The sequence below is a fragment of the Microplitis mediator genome, chromosome 2 (assembly GCF_029852145.1).
Source record: "Microplitis mediator isolate UGA2020A chromosome 2, iyMicMedi2.1, whole genome shotgun sequence".
Classification (NCBI taxonomy): Eukaryota; Metazoa; Arthropoda; class Insecta; order Hymenoptera; family Braconidae; genus Microplitis; species Microplitis mediator.
In genome coordinates, this window is record NC_079970.1 from 10,728,120 (window position 1) to 10,748,188 (window position 20,069).

The 20,069-nt window shown below is 30.2% G+C and overlaps 4 protein-coding genes across 5 annotated transcripts; 1 reads left to right on the forward strand and 3 right to left on the reverse strand.

The window, feature by feature from the left end:
- Window positions 1-4,586: 4,586 nt before the first annotated feature.
- Window positions 4,587-7,588, reverse strand: LOC130678434 (uncharacterized). Of its 2 annotated transcripts, XM_057485629.1 has the most exons (6): window positions 7,136-7,588; window positions 6,910-7,062; window positions 6,691-6,853; window positions 6,522-6,625; window positions 5,704-5,958; window positions 4,587-5,606 (listed from the first exon to the last, which is right to left on the reverse strand). In XM_057485629.1, exons 1-6 carry the CDS (start codon window positions 7,535-7,537, stop codon window positions 4,926-4,928), a joined length of 1,758 nt encoding a protein of 585 aa, XP_057341612.1. In that variant the 5' UTR covers window positions 7,538-7,588; the 3' UTR covers window positions 4,587-4,925. The 2 variants fall into 2 exon arrangements, with proteins under 2 accessions (XP_057341612.1, XP_057341611.1); XM_057485628.1 differs by lacking the exon at window positions 6,522-6,625 and having other exon boundaries at window positions 6,677-6,853; window positions 7,136-7,571.
- LOC130664276 (uncharacterized) lies at window positions 7,445-12,285 on the reverse strand. The gene is made up of 9 exons (XM_057464164.1): window positions 11,965-12,285; window positions 9,737-9,985; window positions 9,575-9,643; window positions 9,429-9,488; window positions 9,094-9,303; window positions 8,899-9,029; window positions 8,600-8,807; window positions 8,356-8,516; window positions 7,445-7,596 (listed from the first exon to the last, which is right to left on the reverse strand). Exons 1-9 carry the CDS (start codon window positions 12,283-12,285, stop codon window positions 7,581-7,583), a joined length of 1,425 nt encoding a protein of 474 aa, XP_057320147.1. The 3' UTR covers window positions 7,445-7,580.
- A 1,178-nt stretch (window positions 12,286-13,463) lies between these two features.
- Window positions 13,464-17,074, reverse strand: LOC130678435 (uncharacterized). The gene is made up of 4 exons (XM_057485630.1): window positions 16,830-17,074; window positions 16,615-16,726; window positions 16,328-16,556; window positions 13,464-15,113 (listed from the first exon to the last, which is right to left on the reverse strand). The coding sequence occupies exons 1-4, from the start codon at window positions 17,072-17,074 to the stop codon at window positions 14,089-14,091; spliced, it is 1,611 nt and encodes a 536-aa protein (XP_057341613.1). The 3' UTR covers window positions 13,464-14,088.
- Window positions 17,075-17,287: 213 nt separating this feature from the next.
- LOC130678437 (uncharacterized) lies at window positions 17,288-19,756 on the forward strand. The gene is made up of 3 exons (XM_057485633.1): window positions 17,288-17,698; window positions 18,123-18,231; window positions 18,910-19,756. The coding sequence occupies exons 1-3, from the start codon at window positions 17,457-17,459 to the stop codon at window positions 19,600-19,602; spliced, it is 1,044 nt and encodes a 347-aa protein (XP_057341616.1). The 5' UTR covers window positions 17,288-17,456; the 3' UTR covers window positions 19,603-19,756.
- The last annotated feature ends 313 nt before the right edge of the window (window positions 19,757-20,069 follow it).

Genomic DNA, 20,069 nt, shown 5'->3' on the forward strand with positions numbered 1-20,069 from the left:
ATTAAGCACGAGATTTGAACTCTCGTGATGTGGACCAGCGACCAACGTTCAGGACTACCAGCCAAGAGGAGCCGTGTTCGAACCCAGCAGACGCCCAGGATTTTTTCATCATTTAACGTTATCTAATCTTGTTTTAGAATTCACAATGCGTTCGCGTGGTAATAATCGAATCAAAAATTCAGTATTTCATTTTATTTTTTTCTTTTTCAACATATTTTTTCCGAATTGATAATTTTGACATCACCCATATGTCATATTGACGTCATAGAAGGTCACACAGACATCACATTTACATCATGCATACGTCATTAGTTTTACATCATAATCTTACGTAAAAAAGTGTGAAATAATGAGTCACACCTGACTCATTCGTGACTTATATCTTACGTAAATAATGACATAGCGTAACGTCACTCTGACGTCAAATTTACGTCAATGTGTTTACTGGGTTGGCAATGGATGACTGACTACATACAGGTCGGTAGTTGGTTACATCTGATCTCGGCCCAGATTTGTGAATTGGGGTAACATATGACACCTTCCATTGCGCTGGAAAAACACCACGGAGTAACGATTGTCTGAAGATGTGTGTAATTGGTTCACAGCGCCCCACAAAACGGTGACACGACCGATGACCCAAAAACAACTGATCCCCGGCAATTTATCCCCGACAATTGATCCTTGCGACGACTGATCCGCCGATAAAATATACTCACACACATATAAATGTGAAAAGTTTGTGTGTGAGTATATTTTTTATGTTACACGCACACAAAATTAGTGAAAAAAGGGCGTAATTTTTCACATTTATATGTGTGTGGAATATTTTATCGGCGGATCAATCGTCGCAAGGATCAATTGTCGGGGATCAATTGTCTTTGGATCAACGGTCAGGTAACCCACAGAACAGTTTCGCAGAAAGATATTCGGGAGGCCATCAGGCCGCGCTTCTTTTTTGATATTAAGAGTAGTAAGCTTAGTTTCCACTATTTTTAAATGGTGTATTACCGTACGATGGACGGTGTGGCTCAATAAGTTATAGATCAAATTGAATGGAATATAGTATAGGGCCGGATAGCTCAACTGGTAGAGCACTCGGCGCGATACCGAATTAGTCTGGGTTTGATTCCCAATTCGGGCTATCTATATTTTTCTCAATTTATCTATAAATTGTCTTATTGAGAAGGTTTGCATGTTTAGGTTTCCACTATATTTAAATGGTGTATTACCGTCCGATGGACGGTGTGGCTCAATAAGTTATAGATCAAATTGAATGGAATATAGTATAGGGCCGAATAGCTCAACTGGTAGAGCACTCGGCGCGATACCGAATTAGTCTGGGTTTGATTCCCAATTCGGGCTATCTATATTTTTCTCAATTTATCTATAAATTGTCTTATTGAGAAGGTTTGCATGTTTAGGTTTCCAATATATTTAAATGGTGGAAACCATTTAAATGTATCAATAAGACAATTTATAGATAAATTGAGAAAAATATAGATAGCCCGAATTGGGAATCAAACCCAGACTAATTCGGTATCGCGCCGAGTGCTCTACCAGTTGAACTATCCGGCCCTATACTATATTCCATTCAATTTGATCTATAACTTATTGAGCCACACCGTCCATCGTACGGTAATACACCATTTAAATATAGTGGAAACCTAAATATGCTAAGCTTAATAATTACTCAAACAAAAATTGATCCGACACAAAAATTTCTCGCTACAAAAAATTCTCAAAACCAAAATTACTCACTACTAAAATTTCTCTACGTACCAAATGTATATTATTTTTTATATGGGTGCTACGCTCTCCATCTCCATTTTTTAAACATAAATATGAATAATAATTGTTATAATAACATTGAAAATTTCTATAAATGAACATTTTTATTTATTGCTATAAATTTATCACAATTTCAAATTCAATATCTATAAAATAGTATATTGTGAATATACTATTTTATAGAACGCCAAAATTATTTAACTGAATTGTTTATATACTTCAAATATACTTCACTATAAAAACAATAATATTAATATTAACATTGAATCAGTGAACCCAATACTCACTGGTTTACCAGTGAGCAACTTTGAATCTTATTGATTCACCAGTGACATTTTTTACTCACTGAATGAACCAGTGGATTTCTCACTGATTCAAATTAAGAGAGTAACGAAATGGTCAACGACACTGAAGAAACGATACTAAATAACTTTCAAATAATTTTCATTATCGTAGTAAAGTGATTATCAGATAGTAGAGGGTATGGGAAACTAGTAGAGGGATTAGTATACAATAGAGCGATGAAGAAACAATACCAGATTAAATATGGCTCCCGGCTTTTATTAATCCCAAATTATTTTCAGAATTAAATATTTCACATAAAAAATTTCTCCCCCGAGAAATTATGTCTAGAGAAATTTTTACATCAATAAATATTTGTGGTGAGAAATTATGCTTTCAGAAATTATTGCTGAGAAATTTTGTCGCAAGAAATTATTGCATGAGACAAAAAAGACAGTCACCAGATTGATTTTTGCACTCTGACCTGAGACTGCTAAATTTCTTATAGTTAGATCTTATTTTTTTCCTTTTATAAGTAGCATGGCCAGCCTTCTTGAGCTTGATTTTCTTTATGAGTTCTCTTGAGAACCAACATGGATAGTCAGCAGTTTTCTTCGAGTAAACCGGGAAAATTGCGAGATTCCTTCGACGACTTTATCATAGAACCAACTGAATTGGTCGTCAACCGTATCAGTTTTATACAGATCAATCCAGTTTGTCCTAAGAAAAAAACTATTAAGTTTGACATAGTCAGCGCTTTTAAATATGAACGTAGGAGAATTTTCAGAATTTAATCTAGATCGGAACTCAAGACAAATGTTTAGCGCAGGATTGTGCTTATCCTCGGTTGTGAGCGCAAAAGTTCTATCGACTGAGATGTCCATATTACTAAAGCATAGATCAAGGATTCTGCCATAATCATTAGTAATTACGTTAAGTTGTTTACATTCAAATAACGAGAATTTTTCATAGATCAGTTTTTCACATTCCTCGCGTTGGATACTACTAGGTAAGTTAAAATCACCCATAAGTATCAGTTTTTTATCAATAAATTTCCTCCTAATATGAAATAAGACTTCCAGGTGCTTAGGTAAGTATCAGGAGTTGAATGTGGCGGTATTTAGACGCATCCTATAATGACATCAGAATTTTCGCCTTTGACTTTGACAAAGATGGAATCCAGTTCATTTTCCTCAGTTGGGATTAAATCAGCTTGTATGGTGCATTTTAGAGCAACGAAAACACCACCACCACGTTCACATCCACTTATTGCAGCGTCCCTGTCCTTTCTATAGAGGACATACGTATTATCAATTAATTCACTATCAGATATAGATGAGTGCAGCCAAAATTCAGTGATGCAGATGACATCACATTGACTACTCGATGATACAATTAGAAAACTAGTGAGTTTTGTTCTCAAGCCTCTTGAGTTTTGAAAGTATACTATTAGGCTTTGTGGAGGTTTGATCTTTCTTGTTGAGCGTGCGAAAATTGGTATCTACGATTTTAGGTGTACGTATTTTATAGTTTTGTTTGTCTATCCATTTTTTACTAGGTGACTTAGCTCCTAAAGAAGTGTTTTCAGGTGAGCTAACTGAGTCGGGGATTGGACAGGCTTAAACGATATTGGAGTATCACTATCAGTAGAAGGCTTCAGTAATGGATGCGGTTCCAATCAAAAGAGGCCGAATTCGACCATCGGTAGAGCGCCCGAGTCTACATAGTTTAAAACTTGATACTTTGTTTGTAACGGGGTAAATTTAATAAATTACAATAATTTGAAATTTAAGCTTGAATAAATTTCCCGCGGTTGGTCAATGACCCAATAACCATAAACCCCGTGACTTAGTTTATCGACTTGTCACCGGGAGCGCCAATTTTGGAGGCTCGTCCTCCAGAACCAAGTAGAATTAATGAAATGGGGATACCACGAAGCCTAGATAGAAGGAGAACGATCGCAGTGTTAGGAATGTGTATACGGATATGAAGCATGATCAGATGATTTATACTGCCACTAGAGAGCGCAACGGTTTGACAATTCAGATTTTTTAAATAAATGTATTACTGATTTTAATCGGAAAAAATTGACAATTATATCTATTAATTAAATAATAATTTGTAAACTGATGGAAATGGAATGACAAATTATGATATCAGAAAATTAAATATTGAGAAGAATGACACGGAAAAATATAAAAAAATCAACCTATTTACTTATGAAATAAAATGGTAAATGATCAATATGGAATTAATAAGATTTTTAATTCAGCAGTTAAGTTAAAAAATCATCTAAAAATTAAATTGATAATTAAAAGAAGCTGAAAAATGTATAATCGTAGATTACCTGATGAGCTATAAGGATATAAATCGATTAATTAACGTAAAATCATTAAATAGTTGAATAATAGCAAAAAAAATACGACTTATAAAATTATGTAAATTTTATTTTTGAGATAAACATTAGAAAAATAATAAAATAACATAATATTGATTAGTTATATTAACTTTGCAGTTTTACGATATTTTCTTGTTAATAACTTTCGTTGATTTAGGTTTTTGTTAAATAATTTAGTCAAAAAATTTCCCCGCATAACTATAAAATAATTAATTATTTTCATAATCAACTGTTTAGAGTGATCGGGGCACCCAAGTGTAGGAAGAGACTTTCTTAACGATATTCTATCAAGAATTTGATGCATCGTATTGCACTTGATAGTTTTTGTGCCTACAATAGTTAAAACGTCTTCCTCAAGACTTTTAATAAGTAAAAATAAATTTTCGCTAGGGAAAATCAATCCACCGTCACTCATTAACTCAATAAATTTATCTCTACCACTTGCTGCTTTATTAGCCTATTGTAATGTCTCAATACACGTGAAACATTTTGTATAGCGACTGGTCTTTCTTACCATGTAGCCAGCAATGTACGCGACAATTTCATCACTCGATTTCACGACATCATAATCATGATCATGATGAGGATCTTGAAATGCCGCAGTGTATTCCTGATCTGGATGGTATTCATATTCGTCCTTATTATCATTGTTGTTATTGATATTATTGTCCTCGTCATCACTATCATCAACCAAGCTTTCAAACGGCTTTCGACTATGAACTTCGTGGATTTGGTCACTTTGATCTTCATCATTATCTGTCGTATCAACAAGACTTTCGAATGGTCTACGATCAACATAAACTTGTCCAGTCAACATGGAATCATCTTCTAGGTGATTTTTAAATACATTTTCATCCTCACCAGTACCATTATCACTTCGTTTTTCAGAAATGTCGCAAATACCCCCTTCTACAATATCATCAAGTTTTTTCAGCCATTCGTTTTTAGAAGTAGAAGCTAAAGCCAAGGAATCTTTCGTCTGCATCAAGGATTGCAATAGTTCCCCAGCAGTCACATTCGAACCTTTTGGTGGAGTCGCCAAGGAATAAGAACAAAGTAATCGATAAACTTGACCAAATAACATAACGTCTGGGTGATCGTTACATCCGCAGGCACTTCGCATAATCCCAAAAAATTTCTGAAAATAAGAATTCAGTTAGTACATACCTCAACTAACGGCTAAAAAATAGTTCGAAAGAAAAAGAGAAAATAAATATAAAGTTCAAAGTCATTACCTCTAATGCATCTTGGGTAAGACGTATAGTCATTAGATAATCATAATTACATTCAGTGTGTAAAAATTCTACTAATTCTAGAGTTGCTCCAAGCGAAATTTTTAACCCACTTAGTGTACTTGAAGTAATTGCAAAATCAAATTTCCCAGGTAGCTGATCTTCATCTAAATGCTTTTTCAAATATTTATATTTTTCTTTTTCTTCAATTGACTTGTGTTCCCACTCTCGAAGGTATTGAATAAACTCAACGATAGCCTACCGAAAAGAAAGCTTGAGTAAATAAGAGTAAATGGTTTTGTTAAATCATAGAAAATAAATTAACGTATTTATATTCATTTTTTTTTTTTTTGTAATTAATGGCAAGTGTGGTAAAAAGGCAGTAGATGAAAAAAAAATATTATTGATTCAACGGAAAAATATTGTATGAAGACCACACCCCTTCTACATTATAGTTAATACGATGAAAATGATACAACCAAATGCATTGTGCTAGAGATACGTTATAAAAAGCAGGTAGGATGCTTACGTTAGTCAATACAACTATCAGGGGACTTGTTACTCAGTTCATCTAATTTGTTACGAATATGAATAATATACATACAAATATTTTTGTTTTGACATTTAGAGAAATTTTATAAAAATACAACGCATACGAATCACACCTTTCCAATAGTAGTTCATGTTACGTAAGTGATACAATCAAATGCACTATGTAATTGATGCGAAATAAAAAGCAGGCAAAATATTCAGATCAGTTAATAGATTGATTATAAGACTTGTTATTTAAGTCTTTAGTATTTTTCAATTGACTTACTTACTCTAGTCATGTTAATCATCAGTAATGGATTGAACTCTGATTTTATTATCACTTTTATCAGTGAAACATTATTTGTGGACAGCCTGTCCAGGTTTTGATACGTCACTACAAAATATTTGAACAGAATAATATTTTTATATGAAATATGTAAGATACCTGTCTCATTTTACATGAAATATCTGGGCGTAAAGCATTCTGTGGAGTTCTTGAAGTCATGGCTGTTATAAGACGGTCAACTCTCTCCATAAAAACAATCGTGGATTTACAACCTTTTAATTCTGAACATTCCTCTTCAAAAAGCTCCATAGCCACTCTTAATCGTTTTGAAAACAACTACAAGTAAACTTGTTACGCCAAAAACTAACTATCATGAGTATAAATTAATTTACCTCAATTGCTAAAAGTACATTCATTTTTTGGTATTGTTCAGGTTTTATGTGCCCGGGTGTCAATCTGTACGTTACAGATAAATTAGCCTTGAAACTATTTTCGTACTTTAAAAGAGCCTCCCAATGCTTGCGATAAACATAACCATCTGGAATCTATAAATAGTGGTTAAGCAAGCTAATATCTAACAATTAAATTGACATCTAGTAATTTTTATCAAAAATTTACCCAAAAAGATGGTAATTCCATGATTTTATTTCTGAAGTTTTTAAGTAGATGAGAAAAATCTGAGATGAACCATAAACGCCGACTTGGATCATGTGGATGTTGACAGCTGAATTTATAATCTTCGATGCCAAACAACTTCCACGCGCCTCGATTCCATTGAGCTCCATCACAAGTTACTGCATCAACTTTAAATCCAGCGTTTTCCAGAAGTAATACACATTCAATTATTAATTTGTGTAATATGTCACTGACAGTCGCACTTCGACTCAGAAAGCAGCCTATCACTTGTACCCAATCACCTTCAAAGGGTTGAAACATAAATACTAAGGCGTGATCAGCTCTAGTGTTAAGATCCTTTTCTGGCATATGAAAACCTAAATCAACAAAACCATCTAACTTCATTGTTCGTTGGTTTAATTTTACGCACTCGCTTAGAGCTACTTCATCAAGAAGTAAAGTGCCTAGTGAATGAAGAAAAATATTTTTTATCAGCATATGTATAATTCGTGTTATGATATTGTACACTGATAAAAAAATTAACTTGACTCAAGAGCTGAAATCTTCAACCAAGAATACCATTTTGAAGAAAATGATTTTCTTGAGCGAAGAGAATAAATTTTTGAGTCAAGAAATTATTCTTGATTTAAGTAAACTTTTTTGTCTCAAGTATTTATTCTCTTGACTCAAGAAAATCATTTTTTTCAAAATGGTATTCTTGGTTCAAGAATTTGGCTCTTGAGTCAAGTTAATTTTTTTATCAGTGTAAGTATTAAGAAAGCTCATGAGAAAACTAAAAAAAAGTAGAAAGAACAGATTTTGAAATAAAGCAGAATAGCAAATTATAGCAAAATAGAACGAGTTAAAAAGCGAATATAACTACGGCACCTAAGTTTTATTATTAAAAAGCTATAGTATGGTTAGTTGTAAGTTAGGAAGTACGTTTTTAACGATTGTTAATTCTACGATCTGCTGCAACACGTTTACAAACAATGAAATAAAAAATACCCCTTTTCAAGTTAACTTCCATTCTAGAGCCTTTCAATTTAAGGGTTTCAAAGAGAGCATCAGAAAAACCGAATGAGCTATCTAACTTTTGAATGTATTTCTGCAGGGTATCTTTACACGGAAGGGGTAAGATTTGTCGAGATCTAAGTCGTTCATAAACCACCGCACTTTTAATTCTTAATAAAAGACACTCGTATACCCACTCAATAGTGTACCTTCTTTGCTTAGAATTTTTGACTTTAGCAGCAGCAAAACATGCTCTAACTGTTTCCTGTTGTATTGGTGGCATAAGTAATATTTCATTTTCAACAGCACTTTCAGAAGCATTAGCACACTTTTTCTTTTCTTCTTCGATTGTTTCCTTTAATCTAACACTCTAAATAATCAATGAGATGTCTATATTTAGAAATTATAATTAACTATTGCAGGCGTATTTTAAGTAAAAAAAAAAAAACAAACCTTATTAATTAACCGAGTACATTTCTTCTTCACATTGTTTAGCTCCAGTTTAAGTTTTTTATTCTGATCATCGGCATCTATTTTAGGTCTATATAATTGGTTACGTAATTTTTTCCTAAGTTGCCTACATTCGCCACATCGGTATATTCCTGCTTGTTTTTTATACTGTTCATCAACTGTCAAAAAAAATGTACAAGCTTCCGATGACCTATCACAATATGAGTATCGTGGTTTCAAACGAATAGAACGTTTATCATTAAAAACAACATTAGCCCAAGACTTTATTTAATAATACGTACTTTTGGTCGTCAAATCCACTACCACTACATATTTGTGATATCTCCAATATTTCGAGAAATTTCCAAAATTCCTTTATGTTGGATATAATAAAATCACTTTTCACTGATTGATTACTCTTCGCATTCGTTACCTATAAAAAATAAACAATTAATTTTCTTCTCTAAAAATTGTAAACGAATAAAAAAAGTTCTTACTGTTATATTCAGAGCTTTATCTACTTTAACACGAAACTTAACATCGTATGATTTATAATCTAAATAGCAAAGTATGACAGCAGGTGAATCAAGATGATCCTCAACCCAGCTCCATTTTTGAGGTAACTTATAAGTTTCTAAATTTCTTACCAATTCATAAATAGAGAATTGAGTATTTAACTCGGATAACTCCGAATCAATACATTCGTTCTATAAAAATGTGAAAACATTAGAAATACCGAAGAAATTTTAGAATTATTATTATCCAAATATCTTCAAGTTTCCAGGTCGATTATCATCACCCTATAATATATAATGAAATCTTCTAGTCCTACCTGCACAATATTATTTGCTTCTACAACGTAATTATCAATTTGTAAATCAACTGAAATCTGCTGAAAAATTTCTTTAGTTTAGCCCTTTTTTTTTTCATTATAGTTTTATTGGATCGTAAAAATAATAAAAATAAAAAAAAAAAAACCTCATTAACTTCCACTAAATCCTGACTTTCAATAAACTGACGTTCATCTATGAGATCTACAATAATTTCCTGTAAAATAAAAAATTCAATGACATTTAAAATTATTACATGATAGTAGTTATTTGAAATTCAAATTAATAAAATTTTGACAGCAGCTCTCACATTTACAGTTTCATCAACCGGCACATTAATTAAAGGTGACGTCTCGTTGATATTTTTATATAATGTAGGAATGGCACCAGGTTTGAGAGTTATTTTTTTCCTCTCTGATACGTACGGTTCTTGACCAGGGATATTTATCACATCTTTTCTTAAAATATATTCCTCATCAAAATGCTTATCACAAATGAATGAACTAAAAACTAAATCTTGTTCTAATATTTGACTCCAATTTCGGACAATCTCAGGATCCTACAGAAAATATGTAATATTTTCAATTAGTTCAACATATATAAGCTTCATTGTATGAAATTATTTATAACTAAAATTGATATACAAAATAAATGTAGAAATGACTGACAACTGGGTACTAGAAGTTATGAACTTCCTAATTTTTTTTAAAAGCGGAAAAAGTAGAGATTTAAAATTTTTTTATCTTCTTTTTATACATGAATATTTTTTCCATAACAAAATTCAAAGACATTTGCTATTTACGCTTTCGGGGGAATTAATTATTTCGCTGTGACTATTCGCCCGATCTACGGGTCTACGGGAAGCTTTCCCGTAAATGACCCGTGGATTGATTGAATTTAGTTCAAGCTTTCAGATCTACGGAAAAATTTCCCGTACTTCTCAAAAATTTTTACATCTACAGATAAATAAGTTCTTAAAAAAATTATGTGATATTTGTAATAAAAATCGTTATAGTATATGTAAATATATATATACAATAGAAATGGATAATTAATTTTTTCTCTGATAGCCACACCTCGCTCAGCAAGTTCTGCAGCTAAACATTTTCAGCAAACTTAACGACAAGTTCCTGGTAAGCCTTGGCTGGAAAATACTTGCGAGTAAATTGATGTAAATCTGCGGCCGTAAACTGAATGTAATTTGACAGAAAAACTTGTCGTCAATTTGAGGTGAAACTTTTAATCAACTTAACGTCATTATCTGACAGTAACATTTGAAGTCAAATTGAAATCAAGTTACTGACGATTTCCTGTCTGACTGTCAACTTAACCGCAACCCTTTGCTCTTCAATTTTTGCTGTTAAGTTGACTTCAGAATCCTGCTGTATTCTGAAGCCAACTTAGCGGAAAGTGTTGGAGAGCAAACAGTTATCTTTAAGTTGACAGTAAATTGTCTGTAACTTGAATTCAATTTGACTACAAGTATTACAGTCGGACAATGACGTTAAGTTGATTGAAAGTTTCATTTCAAATTGACGGCGTTTTTCTGTCAAGTTACATTCAGATGACGGCAGTAGATTTGCATCAACTTGCACGCAAATATTATCTAGCCAAGGCTTGCCAAAAAAAATGTCGTTAAGTTAGCCGTAAATGTTTCACTGCAAAACGTGCTAAGCAATTATATTTGAGAGTGTGGCTATCAGAGCAGAGTTTTTTCAATTTGGGATGTCAATGTTGTCGGTAATTTACCGGCTATGGAAAATTCTATTTTATTTTGAGTTCATTATTTTCGTATGACTTCAAATAATAAAACTCGGCTTCCGGGACTGGTGACAAATAGGTCATACCTGTACAGGATACGGATGGGTTACTGATTCAAAAATAATTTGTTTATGCAATTGAATGATTATTGTAAATTATGATAATTTACTATTTATTATGATAGAAATAATTTTATTGTTTTTATTAATAACAATTATAGATCAAATTAAATCGTTTTATTAAAATTTAAAAAATTAACGTGAATAATACAGATTTTTCTCTTTATAAAATTTACTTATAATAAAACATATTTCGATTAATAATTTAGTTGGCTTGTGAGCCTTTACATTTTTCACATATCCATCGTTTCGGTACAGTTTTTAACTGGATTCATTTAAGCTCGTATCGTATCAAACAGTATTCACATTCAATGCTCATTTTTTTCGAGTCTTCTGATAATATTATATTGCAGCATTTACCACAGGTCCACGGGCCGTTTTTTTGTTTAAAATTTATAACAGTTAATAGTTTTTGGAATGCACTATTTTCAAAATATTTTTGTATAGTATTGAAAATTATTGGAGTAATGCTATGACTGGTTAAGGAATCTGGTATAGTAGCAAAATTAATATCATTTTCTACAATAGTGTACTCTCTACTAATAACATTATCGATTATTACAGGAGTAATTATCCATGACAAAACAGTTTTTATTTGTAAAAAATGAGAAAGCATTGAAAATTTACTACTGCTGGTTTTAGCTATAGGGCGACCAACAGCTGTCTGAGTACGACCTCTTGGACGTCCACGGCCTCTTGTTTTCTTTAAAATTATCGGACTAGTTGTTGTGTCATCAGTAGTTTCCGCTTGTTTTTCATTTCTAACACTCATCGCAATAGAATCTGATTTGTTAGTACAACTAGCGTTGTCGATGTTGTCTGCTTGATCATCTATCAAAATAGGTTGATCGTTTTTTTCAATCAACAAGTTTTCATGAAGAAGTGTATTCGTTTTATTTTTTTGGTGTCGTTTAACATATGACGATGTTGTGCGTCCTAAACCTTTTGGCTTTCCTATTATTCTTATCGGTGATGGCATTATAATTTCTTCAATAGCCACTAATTGGTTTTCAAAATCATTAATCTCCAACTCTTCCAACTGAACAGATAAATTATGTGCATTATTTTCAGCACACGTGATGACACTCTCACTCTGATTTACTGAATTATTACTTTCAATATTCAAACAAGATGTTTTCTCATTCACATTATTTATTAATACATTTTGTCCTTCAGCAAAAGCGTTTAAAAGTGTATTTAAAACTAAAACTTTTTGGTCATATCGTGAACCACAGGATTGACTTACAACATTTGCAAGTTTATCTGTTATTTTTATCACTTCATTTCTTCTTTCTTGAATACTTTTTTTTTTTTTCTTTGTTGTTTTTGTAATTATAGGATTCGGAAATGTATTTTTTTCATTAATGTTTTTTGTTTGAAAAACACGATGGTTATCCGTCATATACTTTTTGGTCCACCTTGGATTACACAAACCCGGGAAAAAATGATTTTGCCTAATCATATATGATCATGCATAATTGTCTATATATGATCAGATCCAAAAATTGGCCAGGTCTGATCATACATAACTTGATCTGTTTATACATGATCATATATGATTATATATAATCATGCATGAACGAATATAGTCATTTTTAGAATCTCATTTAGAATATCTGTAAATTATTAATTAAGTAGTTTAATTAGGATTTATTGTCTTCATCAATATCAATGTTGGTTAAAATTAAATAAAAAAAAAAAAAAAAAAATTATTAACCATCGACAATTATTTTACTACGAGGTCACCCATCCAATTAATGACCAACGCCGATGCTGCTTAACTTTGGTTATCGATGGTTTGTAGTCTGATCCTCTAGTCTGTTATACACTTACAATTAAGAAAAGTTTATGGCATTACTTAACTCAAATAATCATATTGATACTTTATACTTTTAAATTACTGCCGAAACCTTTGAACATTTTTTAAGTATTGGGGATTTAAGTTTGATTGATAGTTGACAGAATAAAAATTTAATAACATTGATATTAAAAAATTGTCATATTAATTAATATATATATATATATATATATATACATTTAAATATTTATAGGTTTCATATCAATGAAATCTGATCAGATTTAATCATAGACATATATAACTACATATAGGTTTATATCAGTCACGTCTGATCAGATCTAATTATATATAGGCCTATATCTAATTATATATGGGTTTGTATCAATCATGTCTGATCAGATCTAATCATGTATAGACTTATATATGATCATATATGGGGTTACAACATCTAGGTATGATTATATCTAATTATATATAGACTCATATATGATCAGACCTGATCATATATAGACTTGTACATGATTATATATGGGGTCATAACAGCCAGGTATGATCAGATCTAACTATATATAGACTTATATATAAATAGATCTGATCATATATAGACTTATGTATGATTATATATGGGGTCATAACAGCCAGGTATGATCATATCTAATTATACATAGACTTATATATAATCAGATCTGATCAGATCTAATTATATATAGACTTATATATAATCAGATCTGATTATATATAGACTTATATATGGGCTTATAACAGCCAGGTATGATCAGATCTAATTATGTATGGGGTCATATATAATTATATATAATTATATATGACCCCATATATAATCATGCATGATTATATATAACTTCATATATGATTATATATAATCATATATGATCATATATATGAACATATATAATCATATATGATTAGGCAAAATCATTTTTTCCCGGGAAGTTTCCAAGTACAATGGTAACTTAAAATAAGATCTTACAAAAAAATATGTTTGCAAGGTAAAGACATCGATTGGTTAAACTCACAGGTACAAGTAGTAGGCGTTGTTGTTAGTTCTGTTGTTTTAAAACTAATGATACATTTTTGAGATTCCAAACAACAATATTTCAATGTAACAGCTTTGTAGCAGTCCAAGTGTGGGGAAAGTGCTTTAAAAGCTATATCTGTCAAATAATTAGCATATTTATAATAAATGTTATCATTGCTAGATATTATAATTGGTCTTTTTAAAATATGCTGTGCCAACTTAATATCAGTTTCTTGGTTATGCGAAATATTCCATTCAAAAAAACGTTTTATCGCACTTGGTAGAGTATCTTTACGCTTAGCAATTTCTTTTATTTTTCCATTGACGTTTTCAAGTCTATTGTTGGTGGTATTATTGAAATTACCATAAATCATTGAATATTTTGTCCATTCTGAATGATTTTGATGCCAGTTATCATTGAAGTATTGCACTATTTTAGTAGGTACTAATTCTTTGAAATTATCATACTTAATTTGATAATCACTTTCATCTACACTATAAACTAAACCTTCAAGAAGTTTTAAAATAGTTTCTTTCTCAACTGGTTGAAGACTATATTTTTTATCATTAACCGTGCGCTTAAATGTCTTCAATGTATGAAATAAACAAAGATATAGAATTACGTTCGGAAATACTTCACGAATCATATTTCTTTCAGTCATGTCTTTATCAGTCATAAAGCACAAAATTTTTTTAGAGGATTCAAAATTTTGTTTTTTAAATGATTCAAAAAACCATTTCATCGTATCAGCATCTTCTACGGCTATAAATGCAGCACCAACAATTTCAGCACGTCCATTACCATCTTCCACCATTAAAATCATTAGTGTTAAGTCTAAATTAGTTAATTGGTAAGTGCCATCAACAAAGACTATTTCAGGCCACAATGACATAGATCGTCTCATTTCTTCAGTTGAAAAATAAATTCCTTTAAAGTAATTTTGTTCGTCACATCGTATTTCAACTTGGCAGCCTGTAACAGTTATATCATTTTTAAAGTGAAAGTATTAAGAAAATCAGATTAATATATTTTTAAGAGCTAAATAAATTTAATTTGATTTAAATTGAAATAAAATATGATTTTATATAAGCAAAAAAAAAGTTTTTTAACGTGAAAAAATAGTGTCGAAAACGATCATAAAGAAAAATATTTTTTTAAAAATAATACATTAAACAGGTCCCAGATAGCAAAATGACGTCTTGATGAGTTCTGAATGAGTTCCTATTTATGATTTGGACGTCTTAAAAACACGTTAAAGAAGTCTTTAAGAAGTTCTCAAGATGTCGAATGCGCCACCTAGCGAACTCAGTAAGACATCTTTAAAAGTTCTCAAAGAGTTCTCAAAGAGTTCTTTTTTCTGACTCCGCAACTAAGACTTCAGAATGAACTTACCATGACGTCTTAAGGAGTTCCTAATTTTGACTTCATTTTGACTTCAAAAAAGTTAAAAAAAGAATACATTTAGACGTCACAAAGCTGATGTCTTGTTTATGAAGTCTTCAAGAACTCTCAATTTAGAGTTCTTAAAAATGACACCTTTAAGAAGTCATTATAAGACTTCTTGAAGACTCCTTCAAAAATACGTCGTAAAGTAGTCATTCTGACTTTCATGCTGTCTGGGGTATAGTTGATATAAATAACAGGAAAATTTCTCAGAAATAAAGTATAGTTATAACTTAAAAAACTTAAGGTGAAAAATGTATTTCATCTATAGCTATTAAAGCAAGATGCTAAAATGTGTTTGAATTTTTTTGCTTTGTGCATTACAAGAAAATCAACACGATGACCAAAGTGATGCTATTTGATACATAAAACTGTTTTGATGAGTAAATGACTATGATACACTTTATTTTTTCAAGTATTAAGATATGCAAATTATGGATGATTTCTTTTTTTAAATTATTTTTTTGCATATTTTTCGACTAATAATCAATTGAAAAAATTTTAAGTTACTTCAAAACTTAAATGCCAGTAATATATCGTACTAATAGAAATTTTTACCATAAAACATAAGTTTTTCGCAAAAAAAAAAAAAAAAAAAAGATCGAAATTTCATGACGAATTAACAATTTATATATACTCACAGTTTTAAAAGTTCATTCACAAAATATTACAGGAGGATTAGAAATGAAAATGTAACATATCGAATAGTCTTACCCTACCCTTTATTTAATAGTCTTACTTACGATAATCATGTTGAAGTAAATGTTGAATGTCCAACAAATCTTTTTTTTCATACAATTTATTTCTAGATTTGATGTTTTGTATATCTCTATTTGATAAGAACTTGTTTGTTTCTCTTGAAATCACATTTTTAATGAGTTGATTTTTGCCATCAGTTTCAAAAAGTTTTTGATATTTTTGTAGGCTACTTGGTGACAATTTTCGATTTTCCACTATAGCGTTATAGCATAACTGTCAAAAAATATTAAATTCAAACAACTTGTCTTGTGAATAATTCATTTTTACTTGCCTTCGACTGTGCATGATTAAGGTGATCCAGGTTTAAGCTGTCAATCTCTAGTTCTCTTTTGTTTGGTGACAATTTCAGATGTATAAATGCTTCACAATTTCTTTTGTATGTACTAAAATATATAAAAAACATTTAAGAAGAAGAAATTTATTTTATGTATAATTATTGACGTTTTTAATTAATTTTTAGTGAATGACAAAATGATTAAAACTTACCTTGACCGCCGATGCTCGGCAGTTGTTTCACGCTCTTTGCCAAATTTACATCGATATTCAACATACACATATTTTAATGAATGATCAACACTAAATCGAAAGAGATGATGATTTTTAATAGTTTGACTAGAAAACACAGTAAAAACTTCTTTTTCTTGTTTTCCATAATTTTTAATAAATGTTTCTAAATCTACAAAACTATTAAACTTTTGTCCAATAGAAGGTTTTATAATTTCTGCTGCCATTTTTTATAACATATAAATGTATATTTTATATTTATATATGTGTAACATGTAAATATATAGTTTTGTCAAGATCTTAGTTTCATATTAACTGGCGATAATTATAATTGACTGTATTTCAATGTTACCAACATAGGTTGCATTGGAATGCACTCTAGTGATAGTTTCTGTCACTCGTTTTTAAGTTAAGTTCTTGTAGTCATGTAAACTAACATTTATGTGGTCGACAAAGTGAGTTAACTATATATAATGTGAGTCCCTCATCTGTTGAACTTAACACTAAATTAAAAACAAATTATTTTATCCTACTACGCAATAAATACGTACTATTAAATCTTTGATAGCCATTTTTTAACATTGCTAAGAATTAATTATTTTCTTAGAAATGGAGTCGTATTTTACAATAAATCAAAGATTTACTAAATCCTGGGAATTCTTTCAAATTTTGAAGAGTTATGAAGATAATGAAAAATTTCAACTTTTTACTTCCAATAGTAAATATCTAAAAAGTATGGATCTCTCGCGGTACCCTAAATGCAATCAGAATCTTATTTACGATGAAATTTATTTGAAGTGTACGTATGGTGGTTTACAGAAAAGTAAAGGATGCGATGTGTTACCAAGACTGTAAGTATGATTTCTTTTACATTTGATTACAAGATTCTTTGGCAATAAATAATAAATAAATATATATTGAGGTGATCAATTGTGAAGCTTATTTTTATAATAATTTTTATGGCTGAAAAACTATTGATGCACTTATTAAAAAATGCCAAAAGATGAAAAAAATAAATAAAAACAAACTAATACTCAAGTAGTTTATGATAATGATACCAGCGTTACGACCGTTATTATATCTCATATTTTAGAGATAGAGTTAATATGTTACTATTATTGTTTTAAGCTTATAACCTCTTGTTTTTATTAATTTTCTTCACCATTTGAATTTTTGACTGTCAGATATTCAATCATGCCGGATTAATGACAAACATCATTACGGTATAATAATTGCCTTTATAACTAAATATAAATATATTTTATTTCATTACAGATCTCAAAAGACCGGCTGCAAAGCTAAAATAGAAGTAAGAACAAGTGCTGATAAAGATTATTTATACATAACCGATTTGTGTTATGAACATAATCATAGTCCTCTCCAGGTAACTTATTTCATTCATTTATTTACTTGTGCAAATTACTTTTAAAAAGTATGCATTTTTAGTTGGTTGAAACTTTATTGTTTTATCAAATTATTTTACATGAATCACACATATGAATTCGCATTAAGATTTGCTTGATCGATAAAATTATTGGCTGATTTACTCGAGCTTACTCATTCCTACGCATTTTTTGTATTTAAATTTAAATTGAATGAAAATTTCATCTCGCATTTTTGGTTAATCTAAAAATCATATATATATATATATATTTCAATAATTTTAATTGATTCAATATTCATGATGTTTTTTAAGCTTTAAAAAAAGACATTGTACGATCAACAAGATTTCTTATACAAATACCCAAAAGGTTTCAAACAGTTTCTTAAAAGCAATGATGGCAATATCAATTTGAATGAATACATATATACTCTTGTTACTGTGACTTTTTTTGTTTAAAACCATTTAAAAAATTATATTGACAGAATCAAATGACAATGTTTCATGAATATTTTATACTATTTCTAATTTTAATACGTGGAAAACATTTTATAAAAATTGTTGATGTTTTTAGCTGATGAATTACATATAATTATATTTAATTATATACAATTTTGTATACATAATTATTAGTTATTAATAAAATGAATATTTAATTTAGTAGAATTATGTCTTGTGTAGGTATTTAATCAACGCTTGGTAAAAAAAAGATGTGTTCAGTGTGAAGAGAGTTTACTCAGCATAGAGACTCATGATGACTCTACTATTCAAGAGCTAAGGCGACAAAAAATTATGATATTGGGAAAAAGATTAGAAAATCATTTTCTAAACTGTTCAGAAGAAGATTATAAAGCTAAAGAAGAATCTTTTGAAAAATTATTGAGTTTATTTGATAACGGAAGCTATACTCCAGTATGGGCTATGGAGCCTATGAGTATAAGTCAATTATTATCTAATTTACCCGATTATTCCAATTCTGAAGAATCAGAAGATATTTACCTGTCAAATAATAATGATGACAATAATGAATACATAGTGCAAGATATAACTTCAAAAGAAAATAACATCATTATTAGTATTCAGGATTCAGTTGACAAAAATGTTAACAAAAATAACATGTCAATTAATGAGCCACCGCTAAATTTTAAGGGTTTCGAATTTAAAGCCCAAGAAACATCACAGAATAAATTGGTTCAAATGGAAAAAATTATAGAAGAAATGGCAGCAAAATCACCCATACAACCTATTTTGATACCAAGTGGAAAATCTGACGTAGAATTGCATTCTAAATTACCAGTTAATCCTAAAAATTTAATAATATTAGATACTAATAAAAAAGTAAGAAGTTGCGGGCGACCCAAGCGATATGCTTAGATTAACAACTTTATTCTATAATAATAAAATTTATTATTGATTAAAAAAAGAACTTCACGTTCTTCAAATCTTTAATATGGATCTAAATTCTATTTCAATTTATTATTTGTGTTTTTTTATTTTTATTCTAACAACAATTTTGTTTGAGATATGAACCGTTATTAGTACAAATAAAATAATGATCTTTATCAATAATTTTCTATTATTTATGATTTTTCATAATAATCATGTTCCATACCCATATCCCGTATCCGTATCCTCCCGATTCAAAAAGCAAATTCTAGTTAAGTCCTCGAAAGCCTCAATTCATTTGATGTTTTATTTGCCGATCAGAAAGTAACTCTACTTTAGTACTAAAAATCCTCAATGAAAACTATGAGGTCTAAATGTGAATAATTTATCGGTTTTAAATTATAACTGAGACCTCAAAATCCGCAACGAATGAAAAGTTATACTTCGGACTTTGA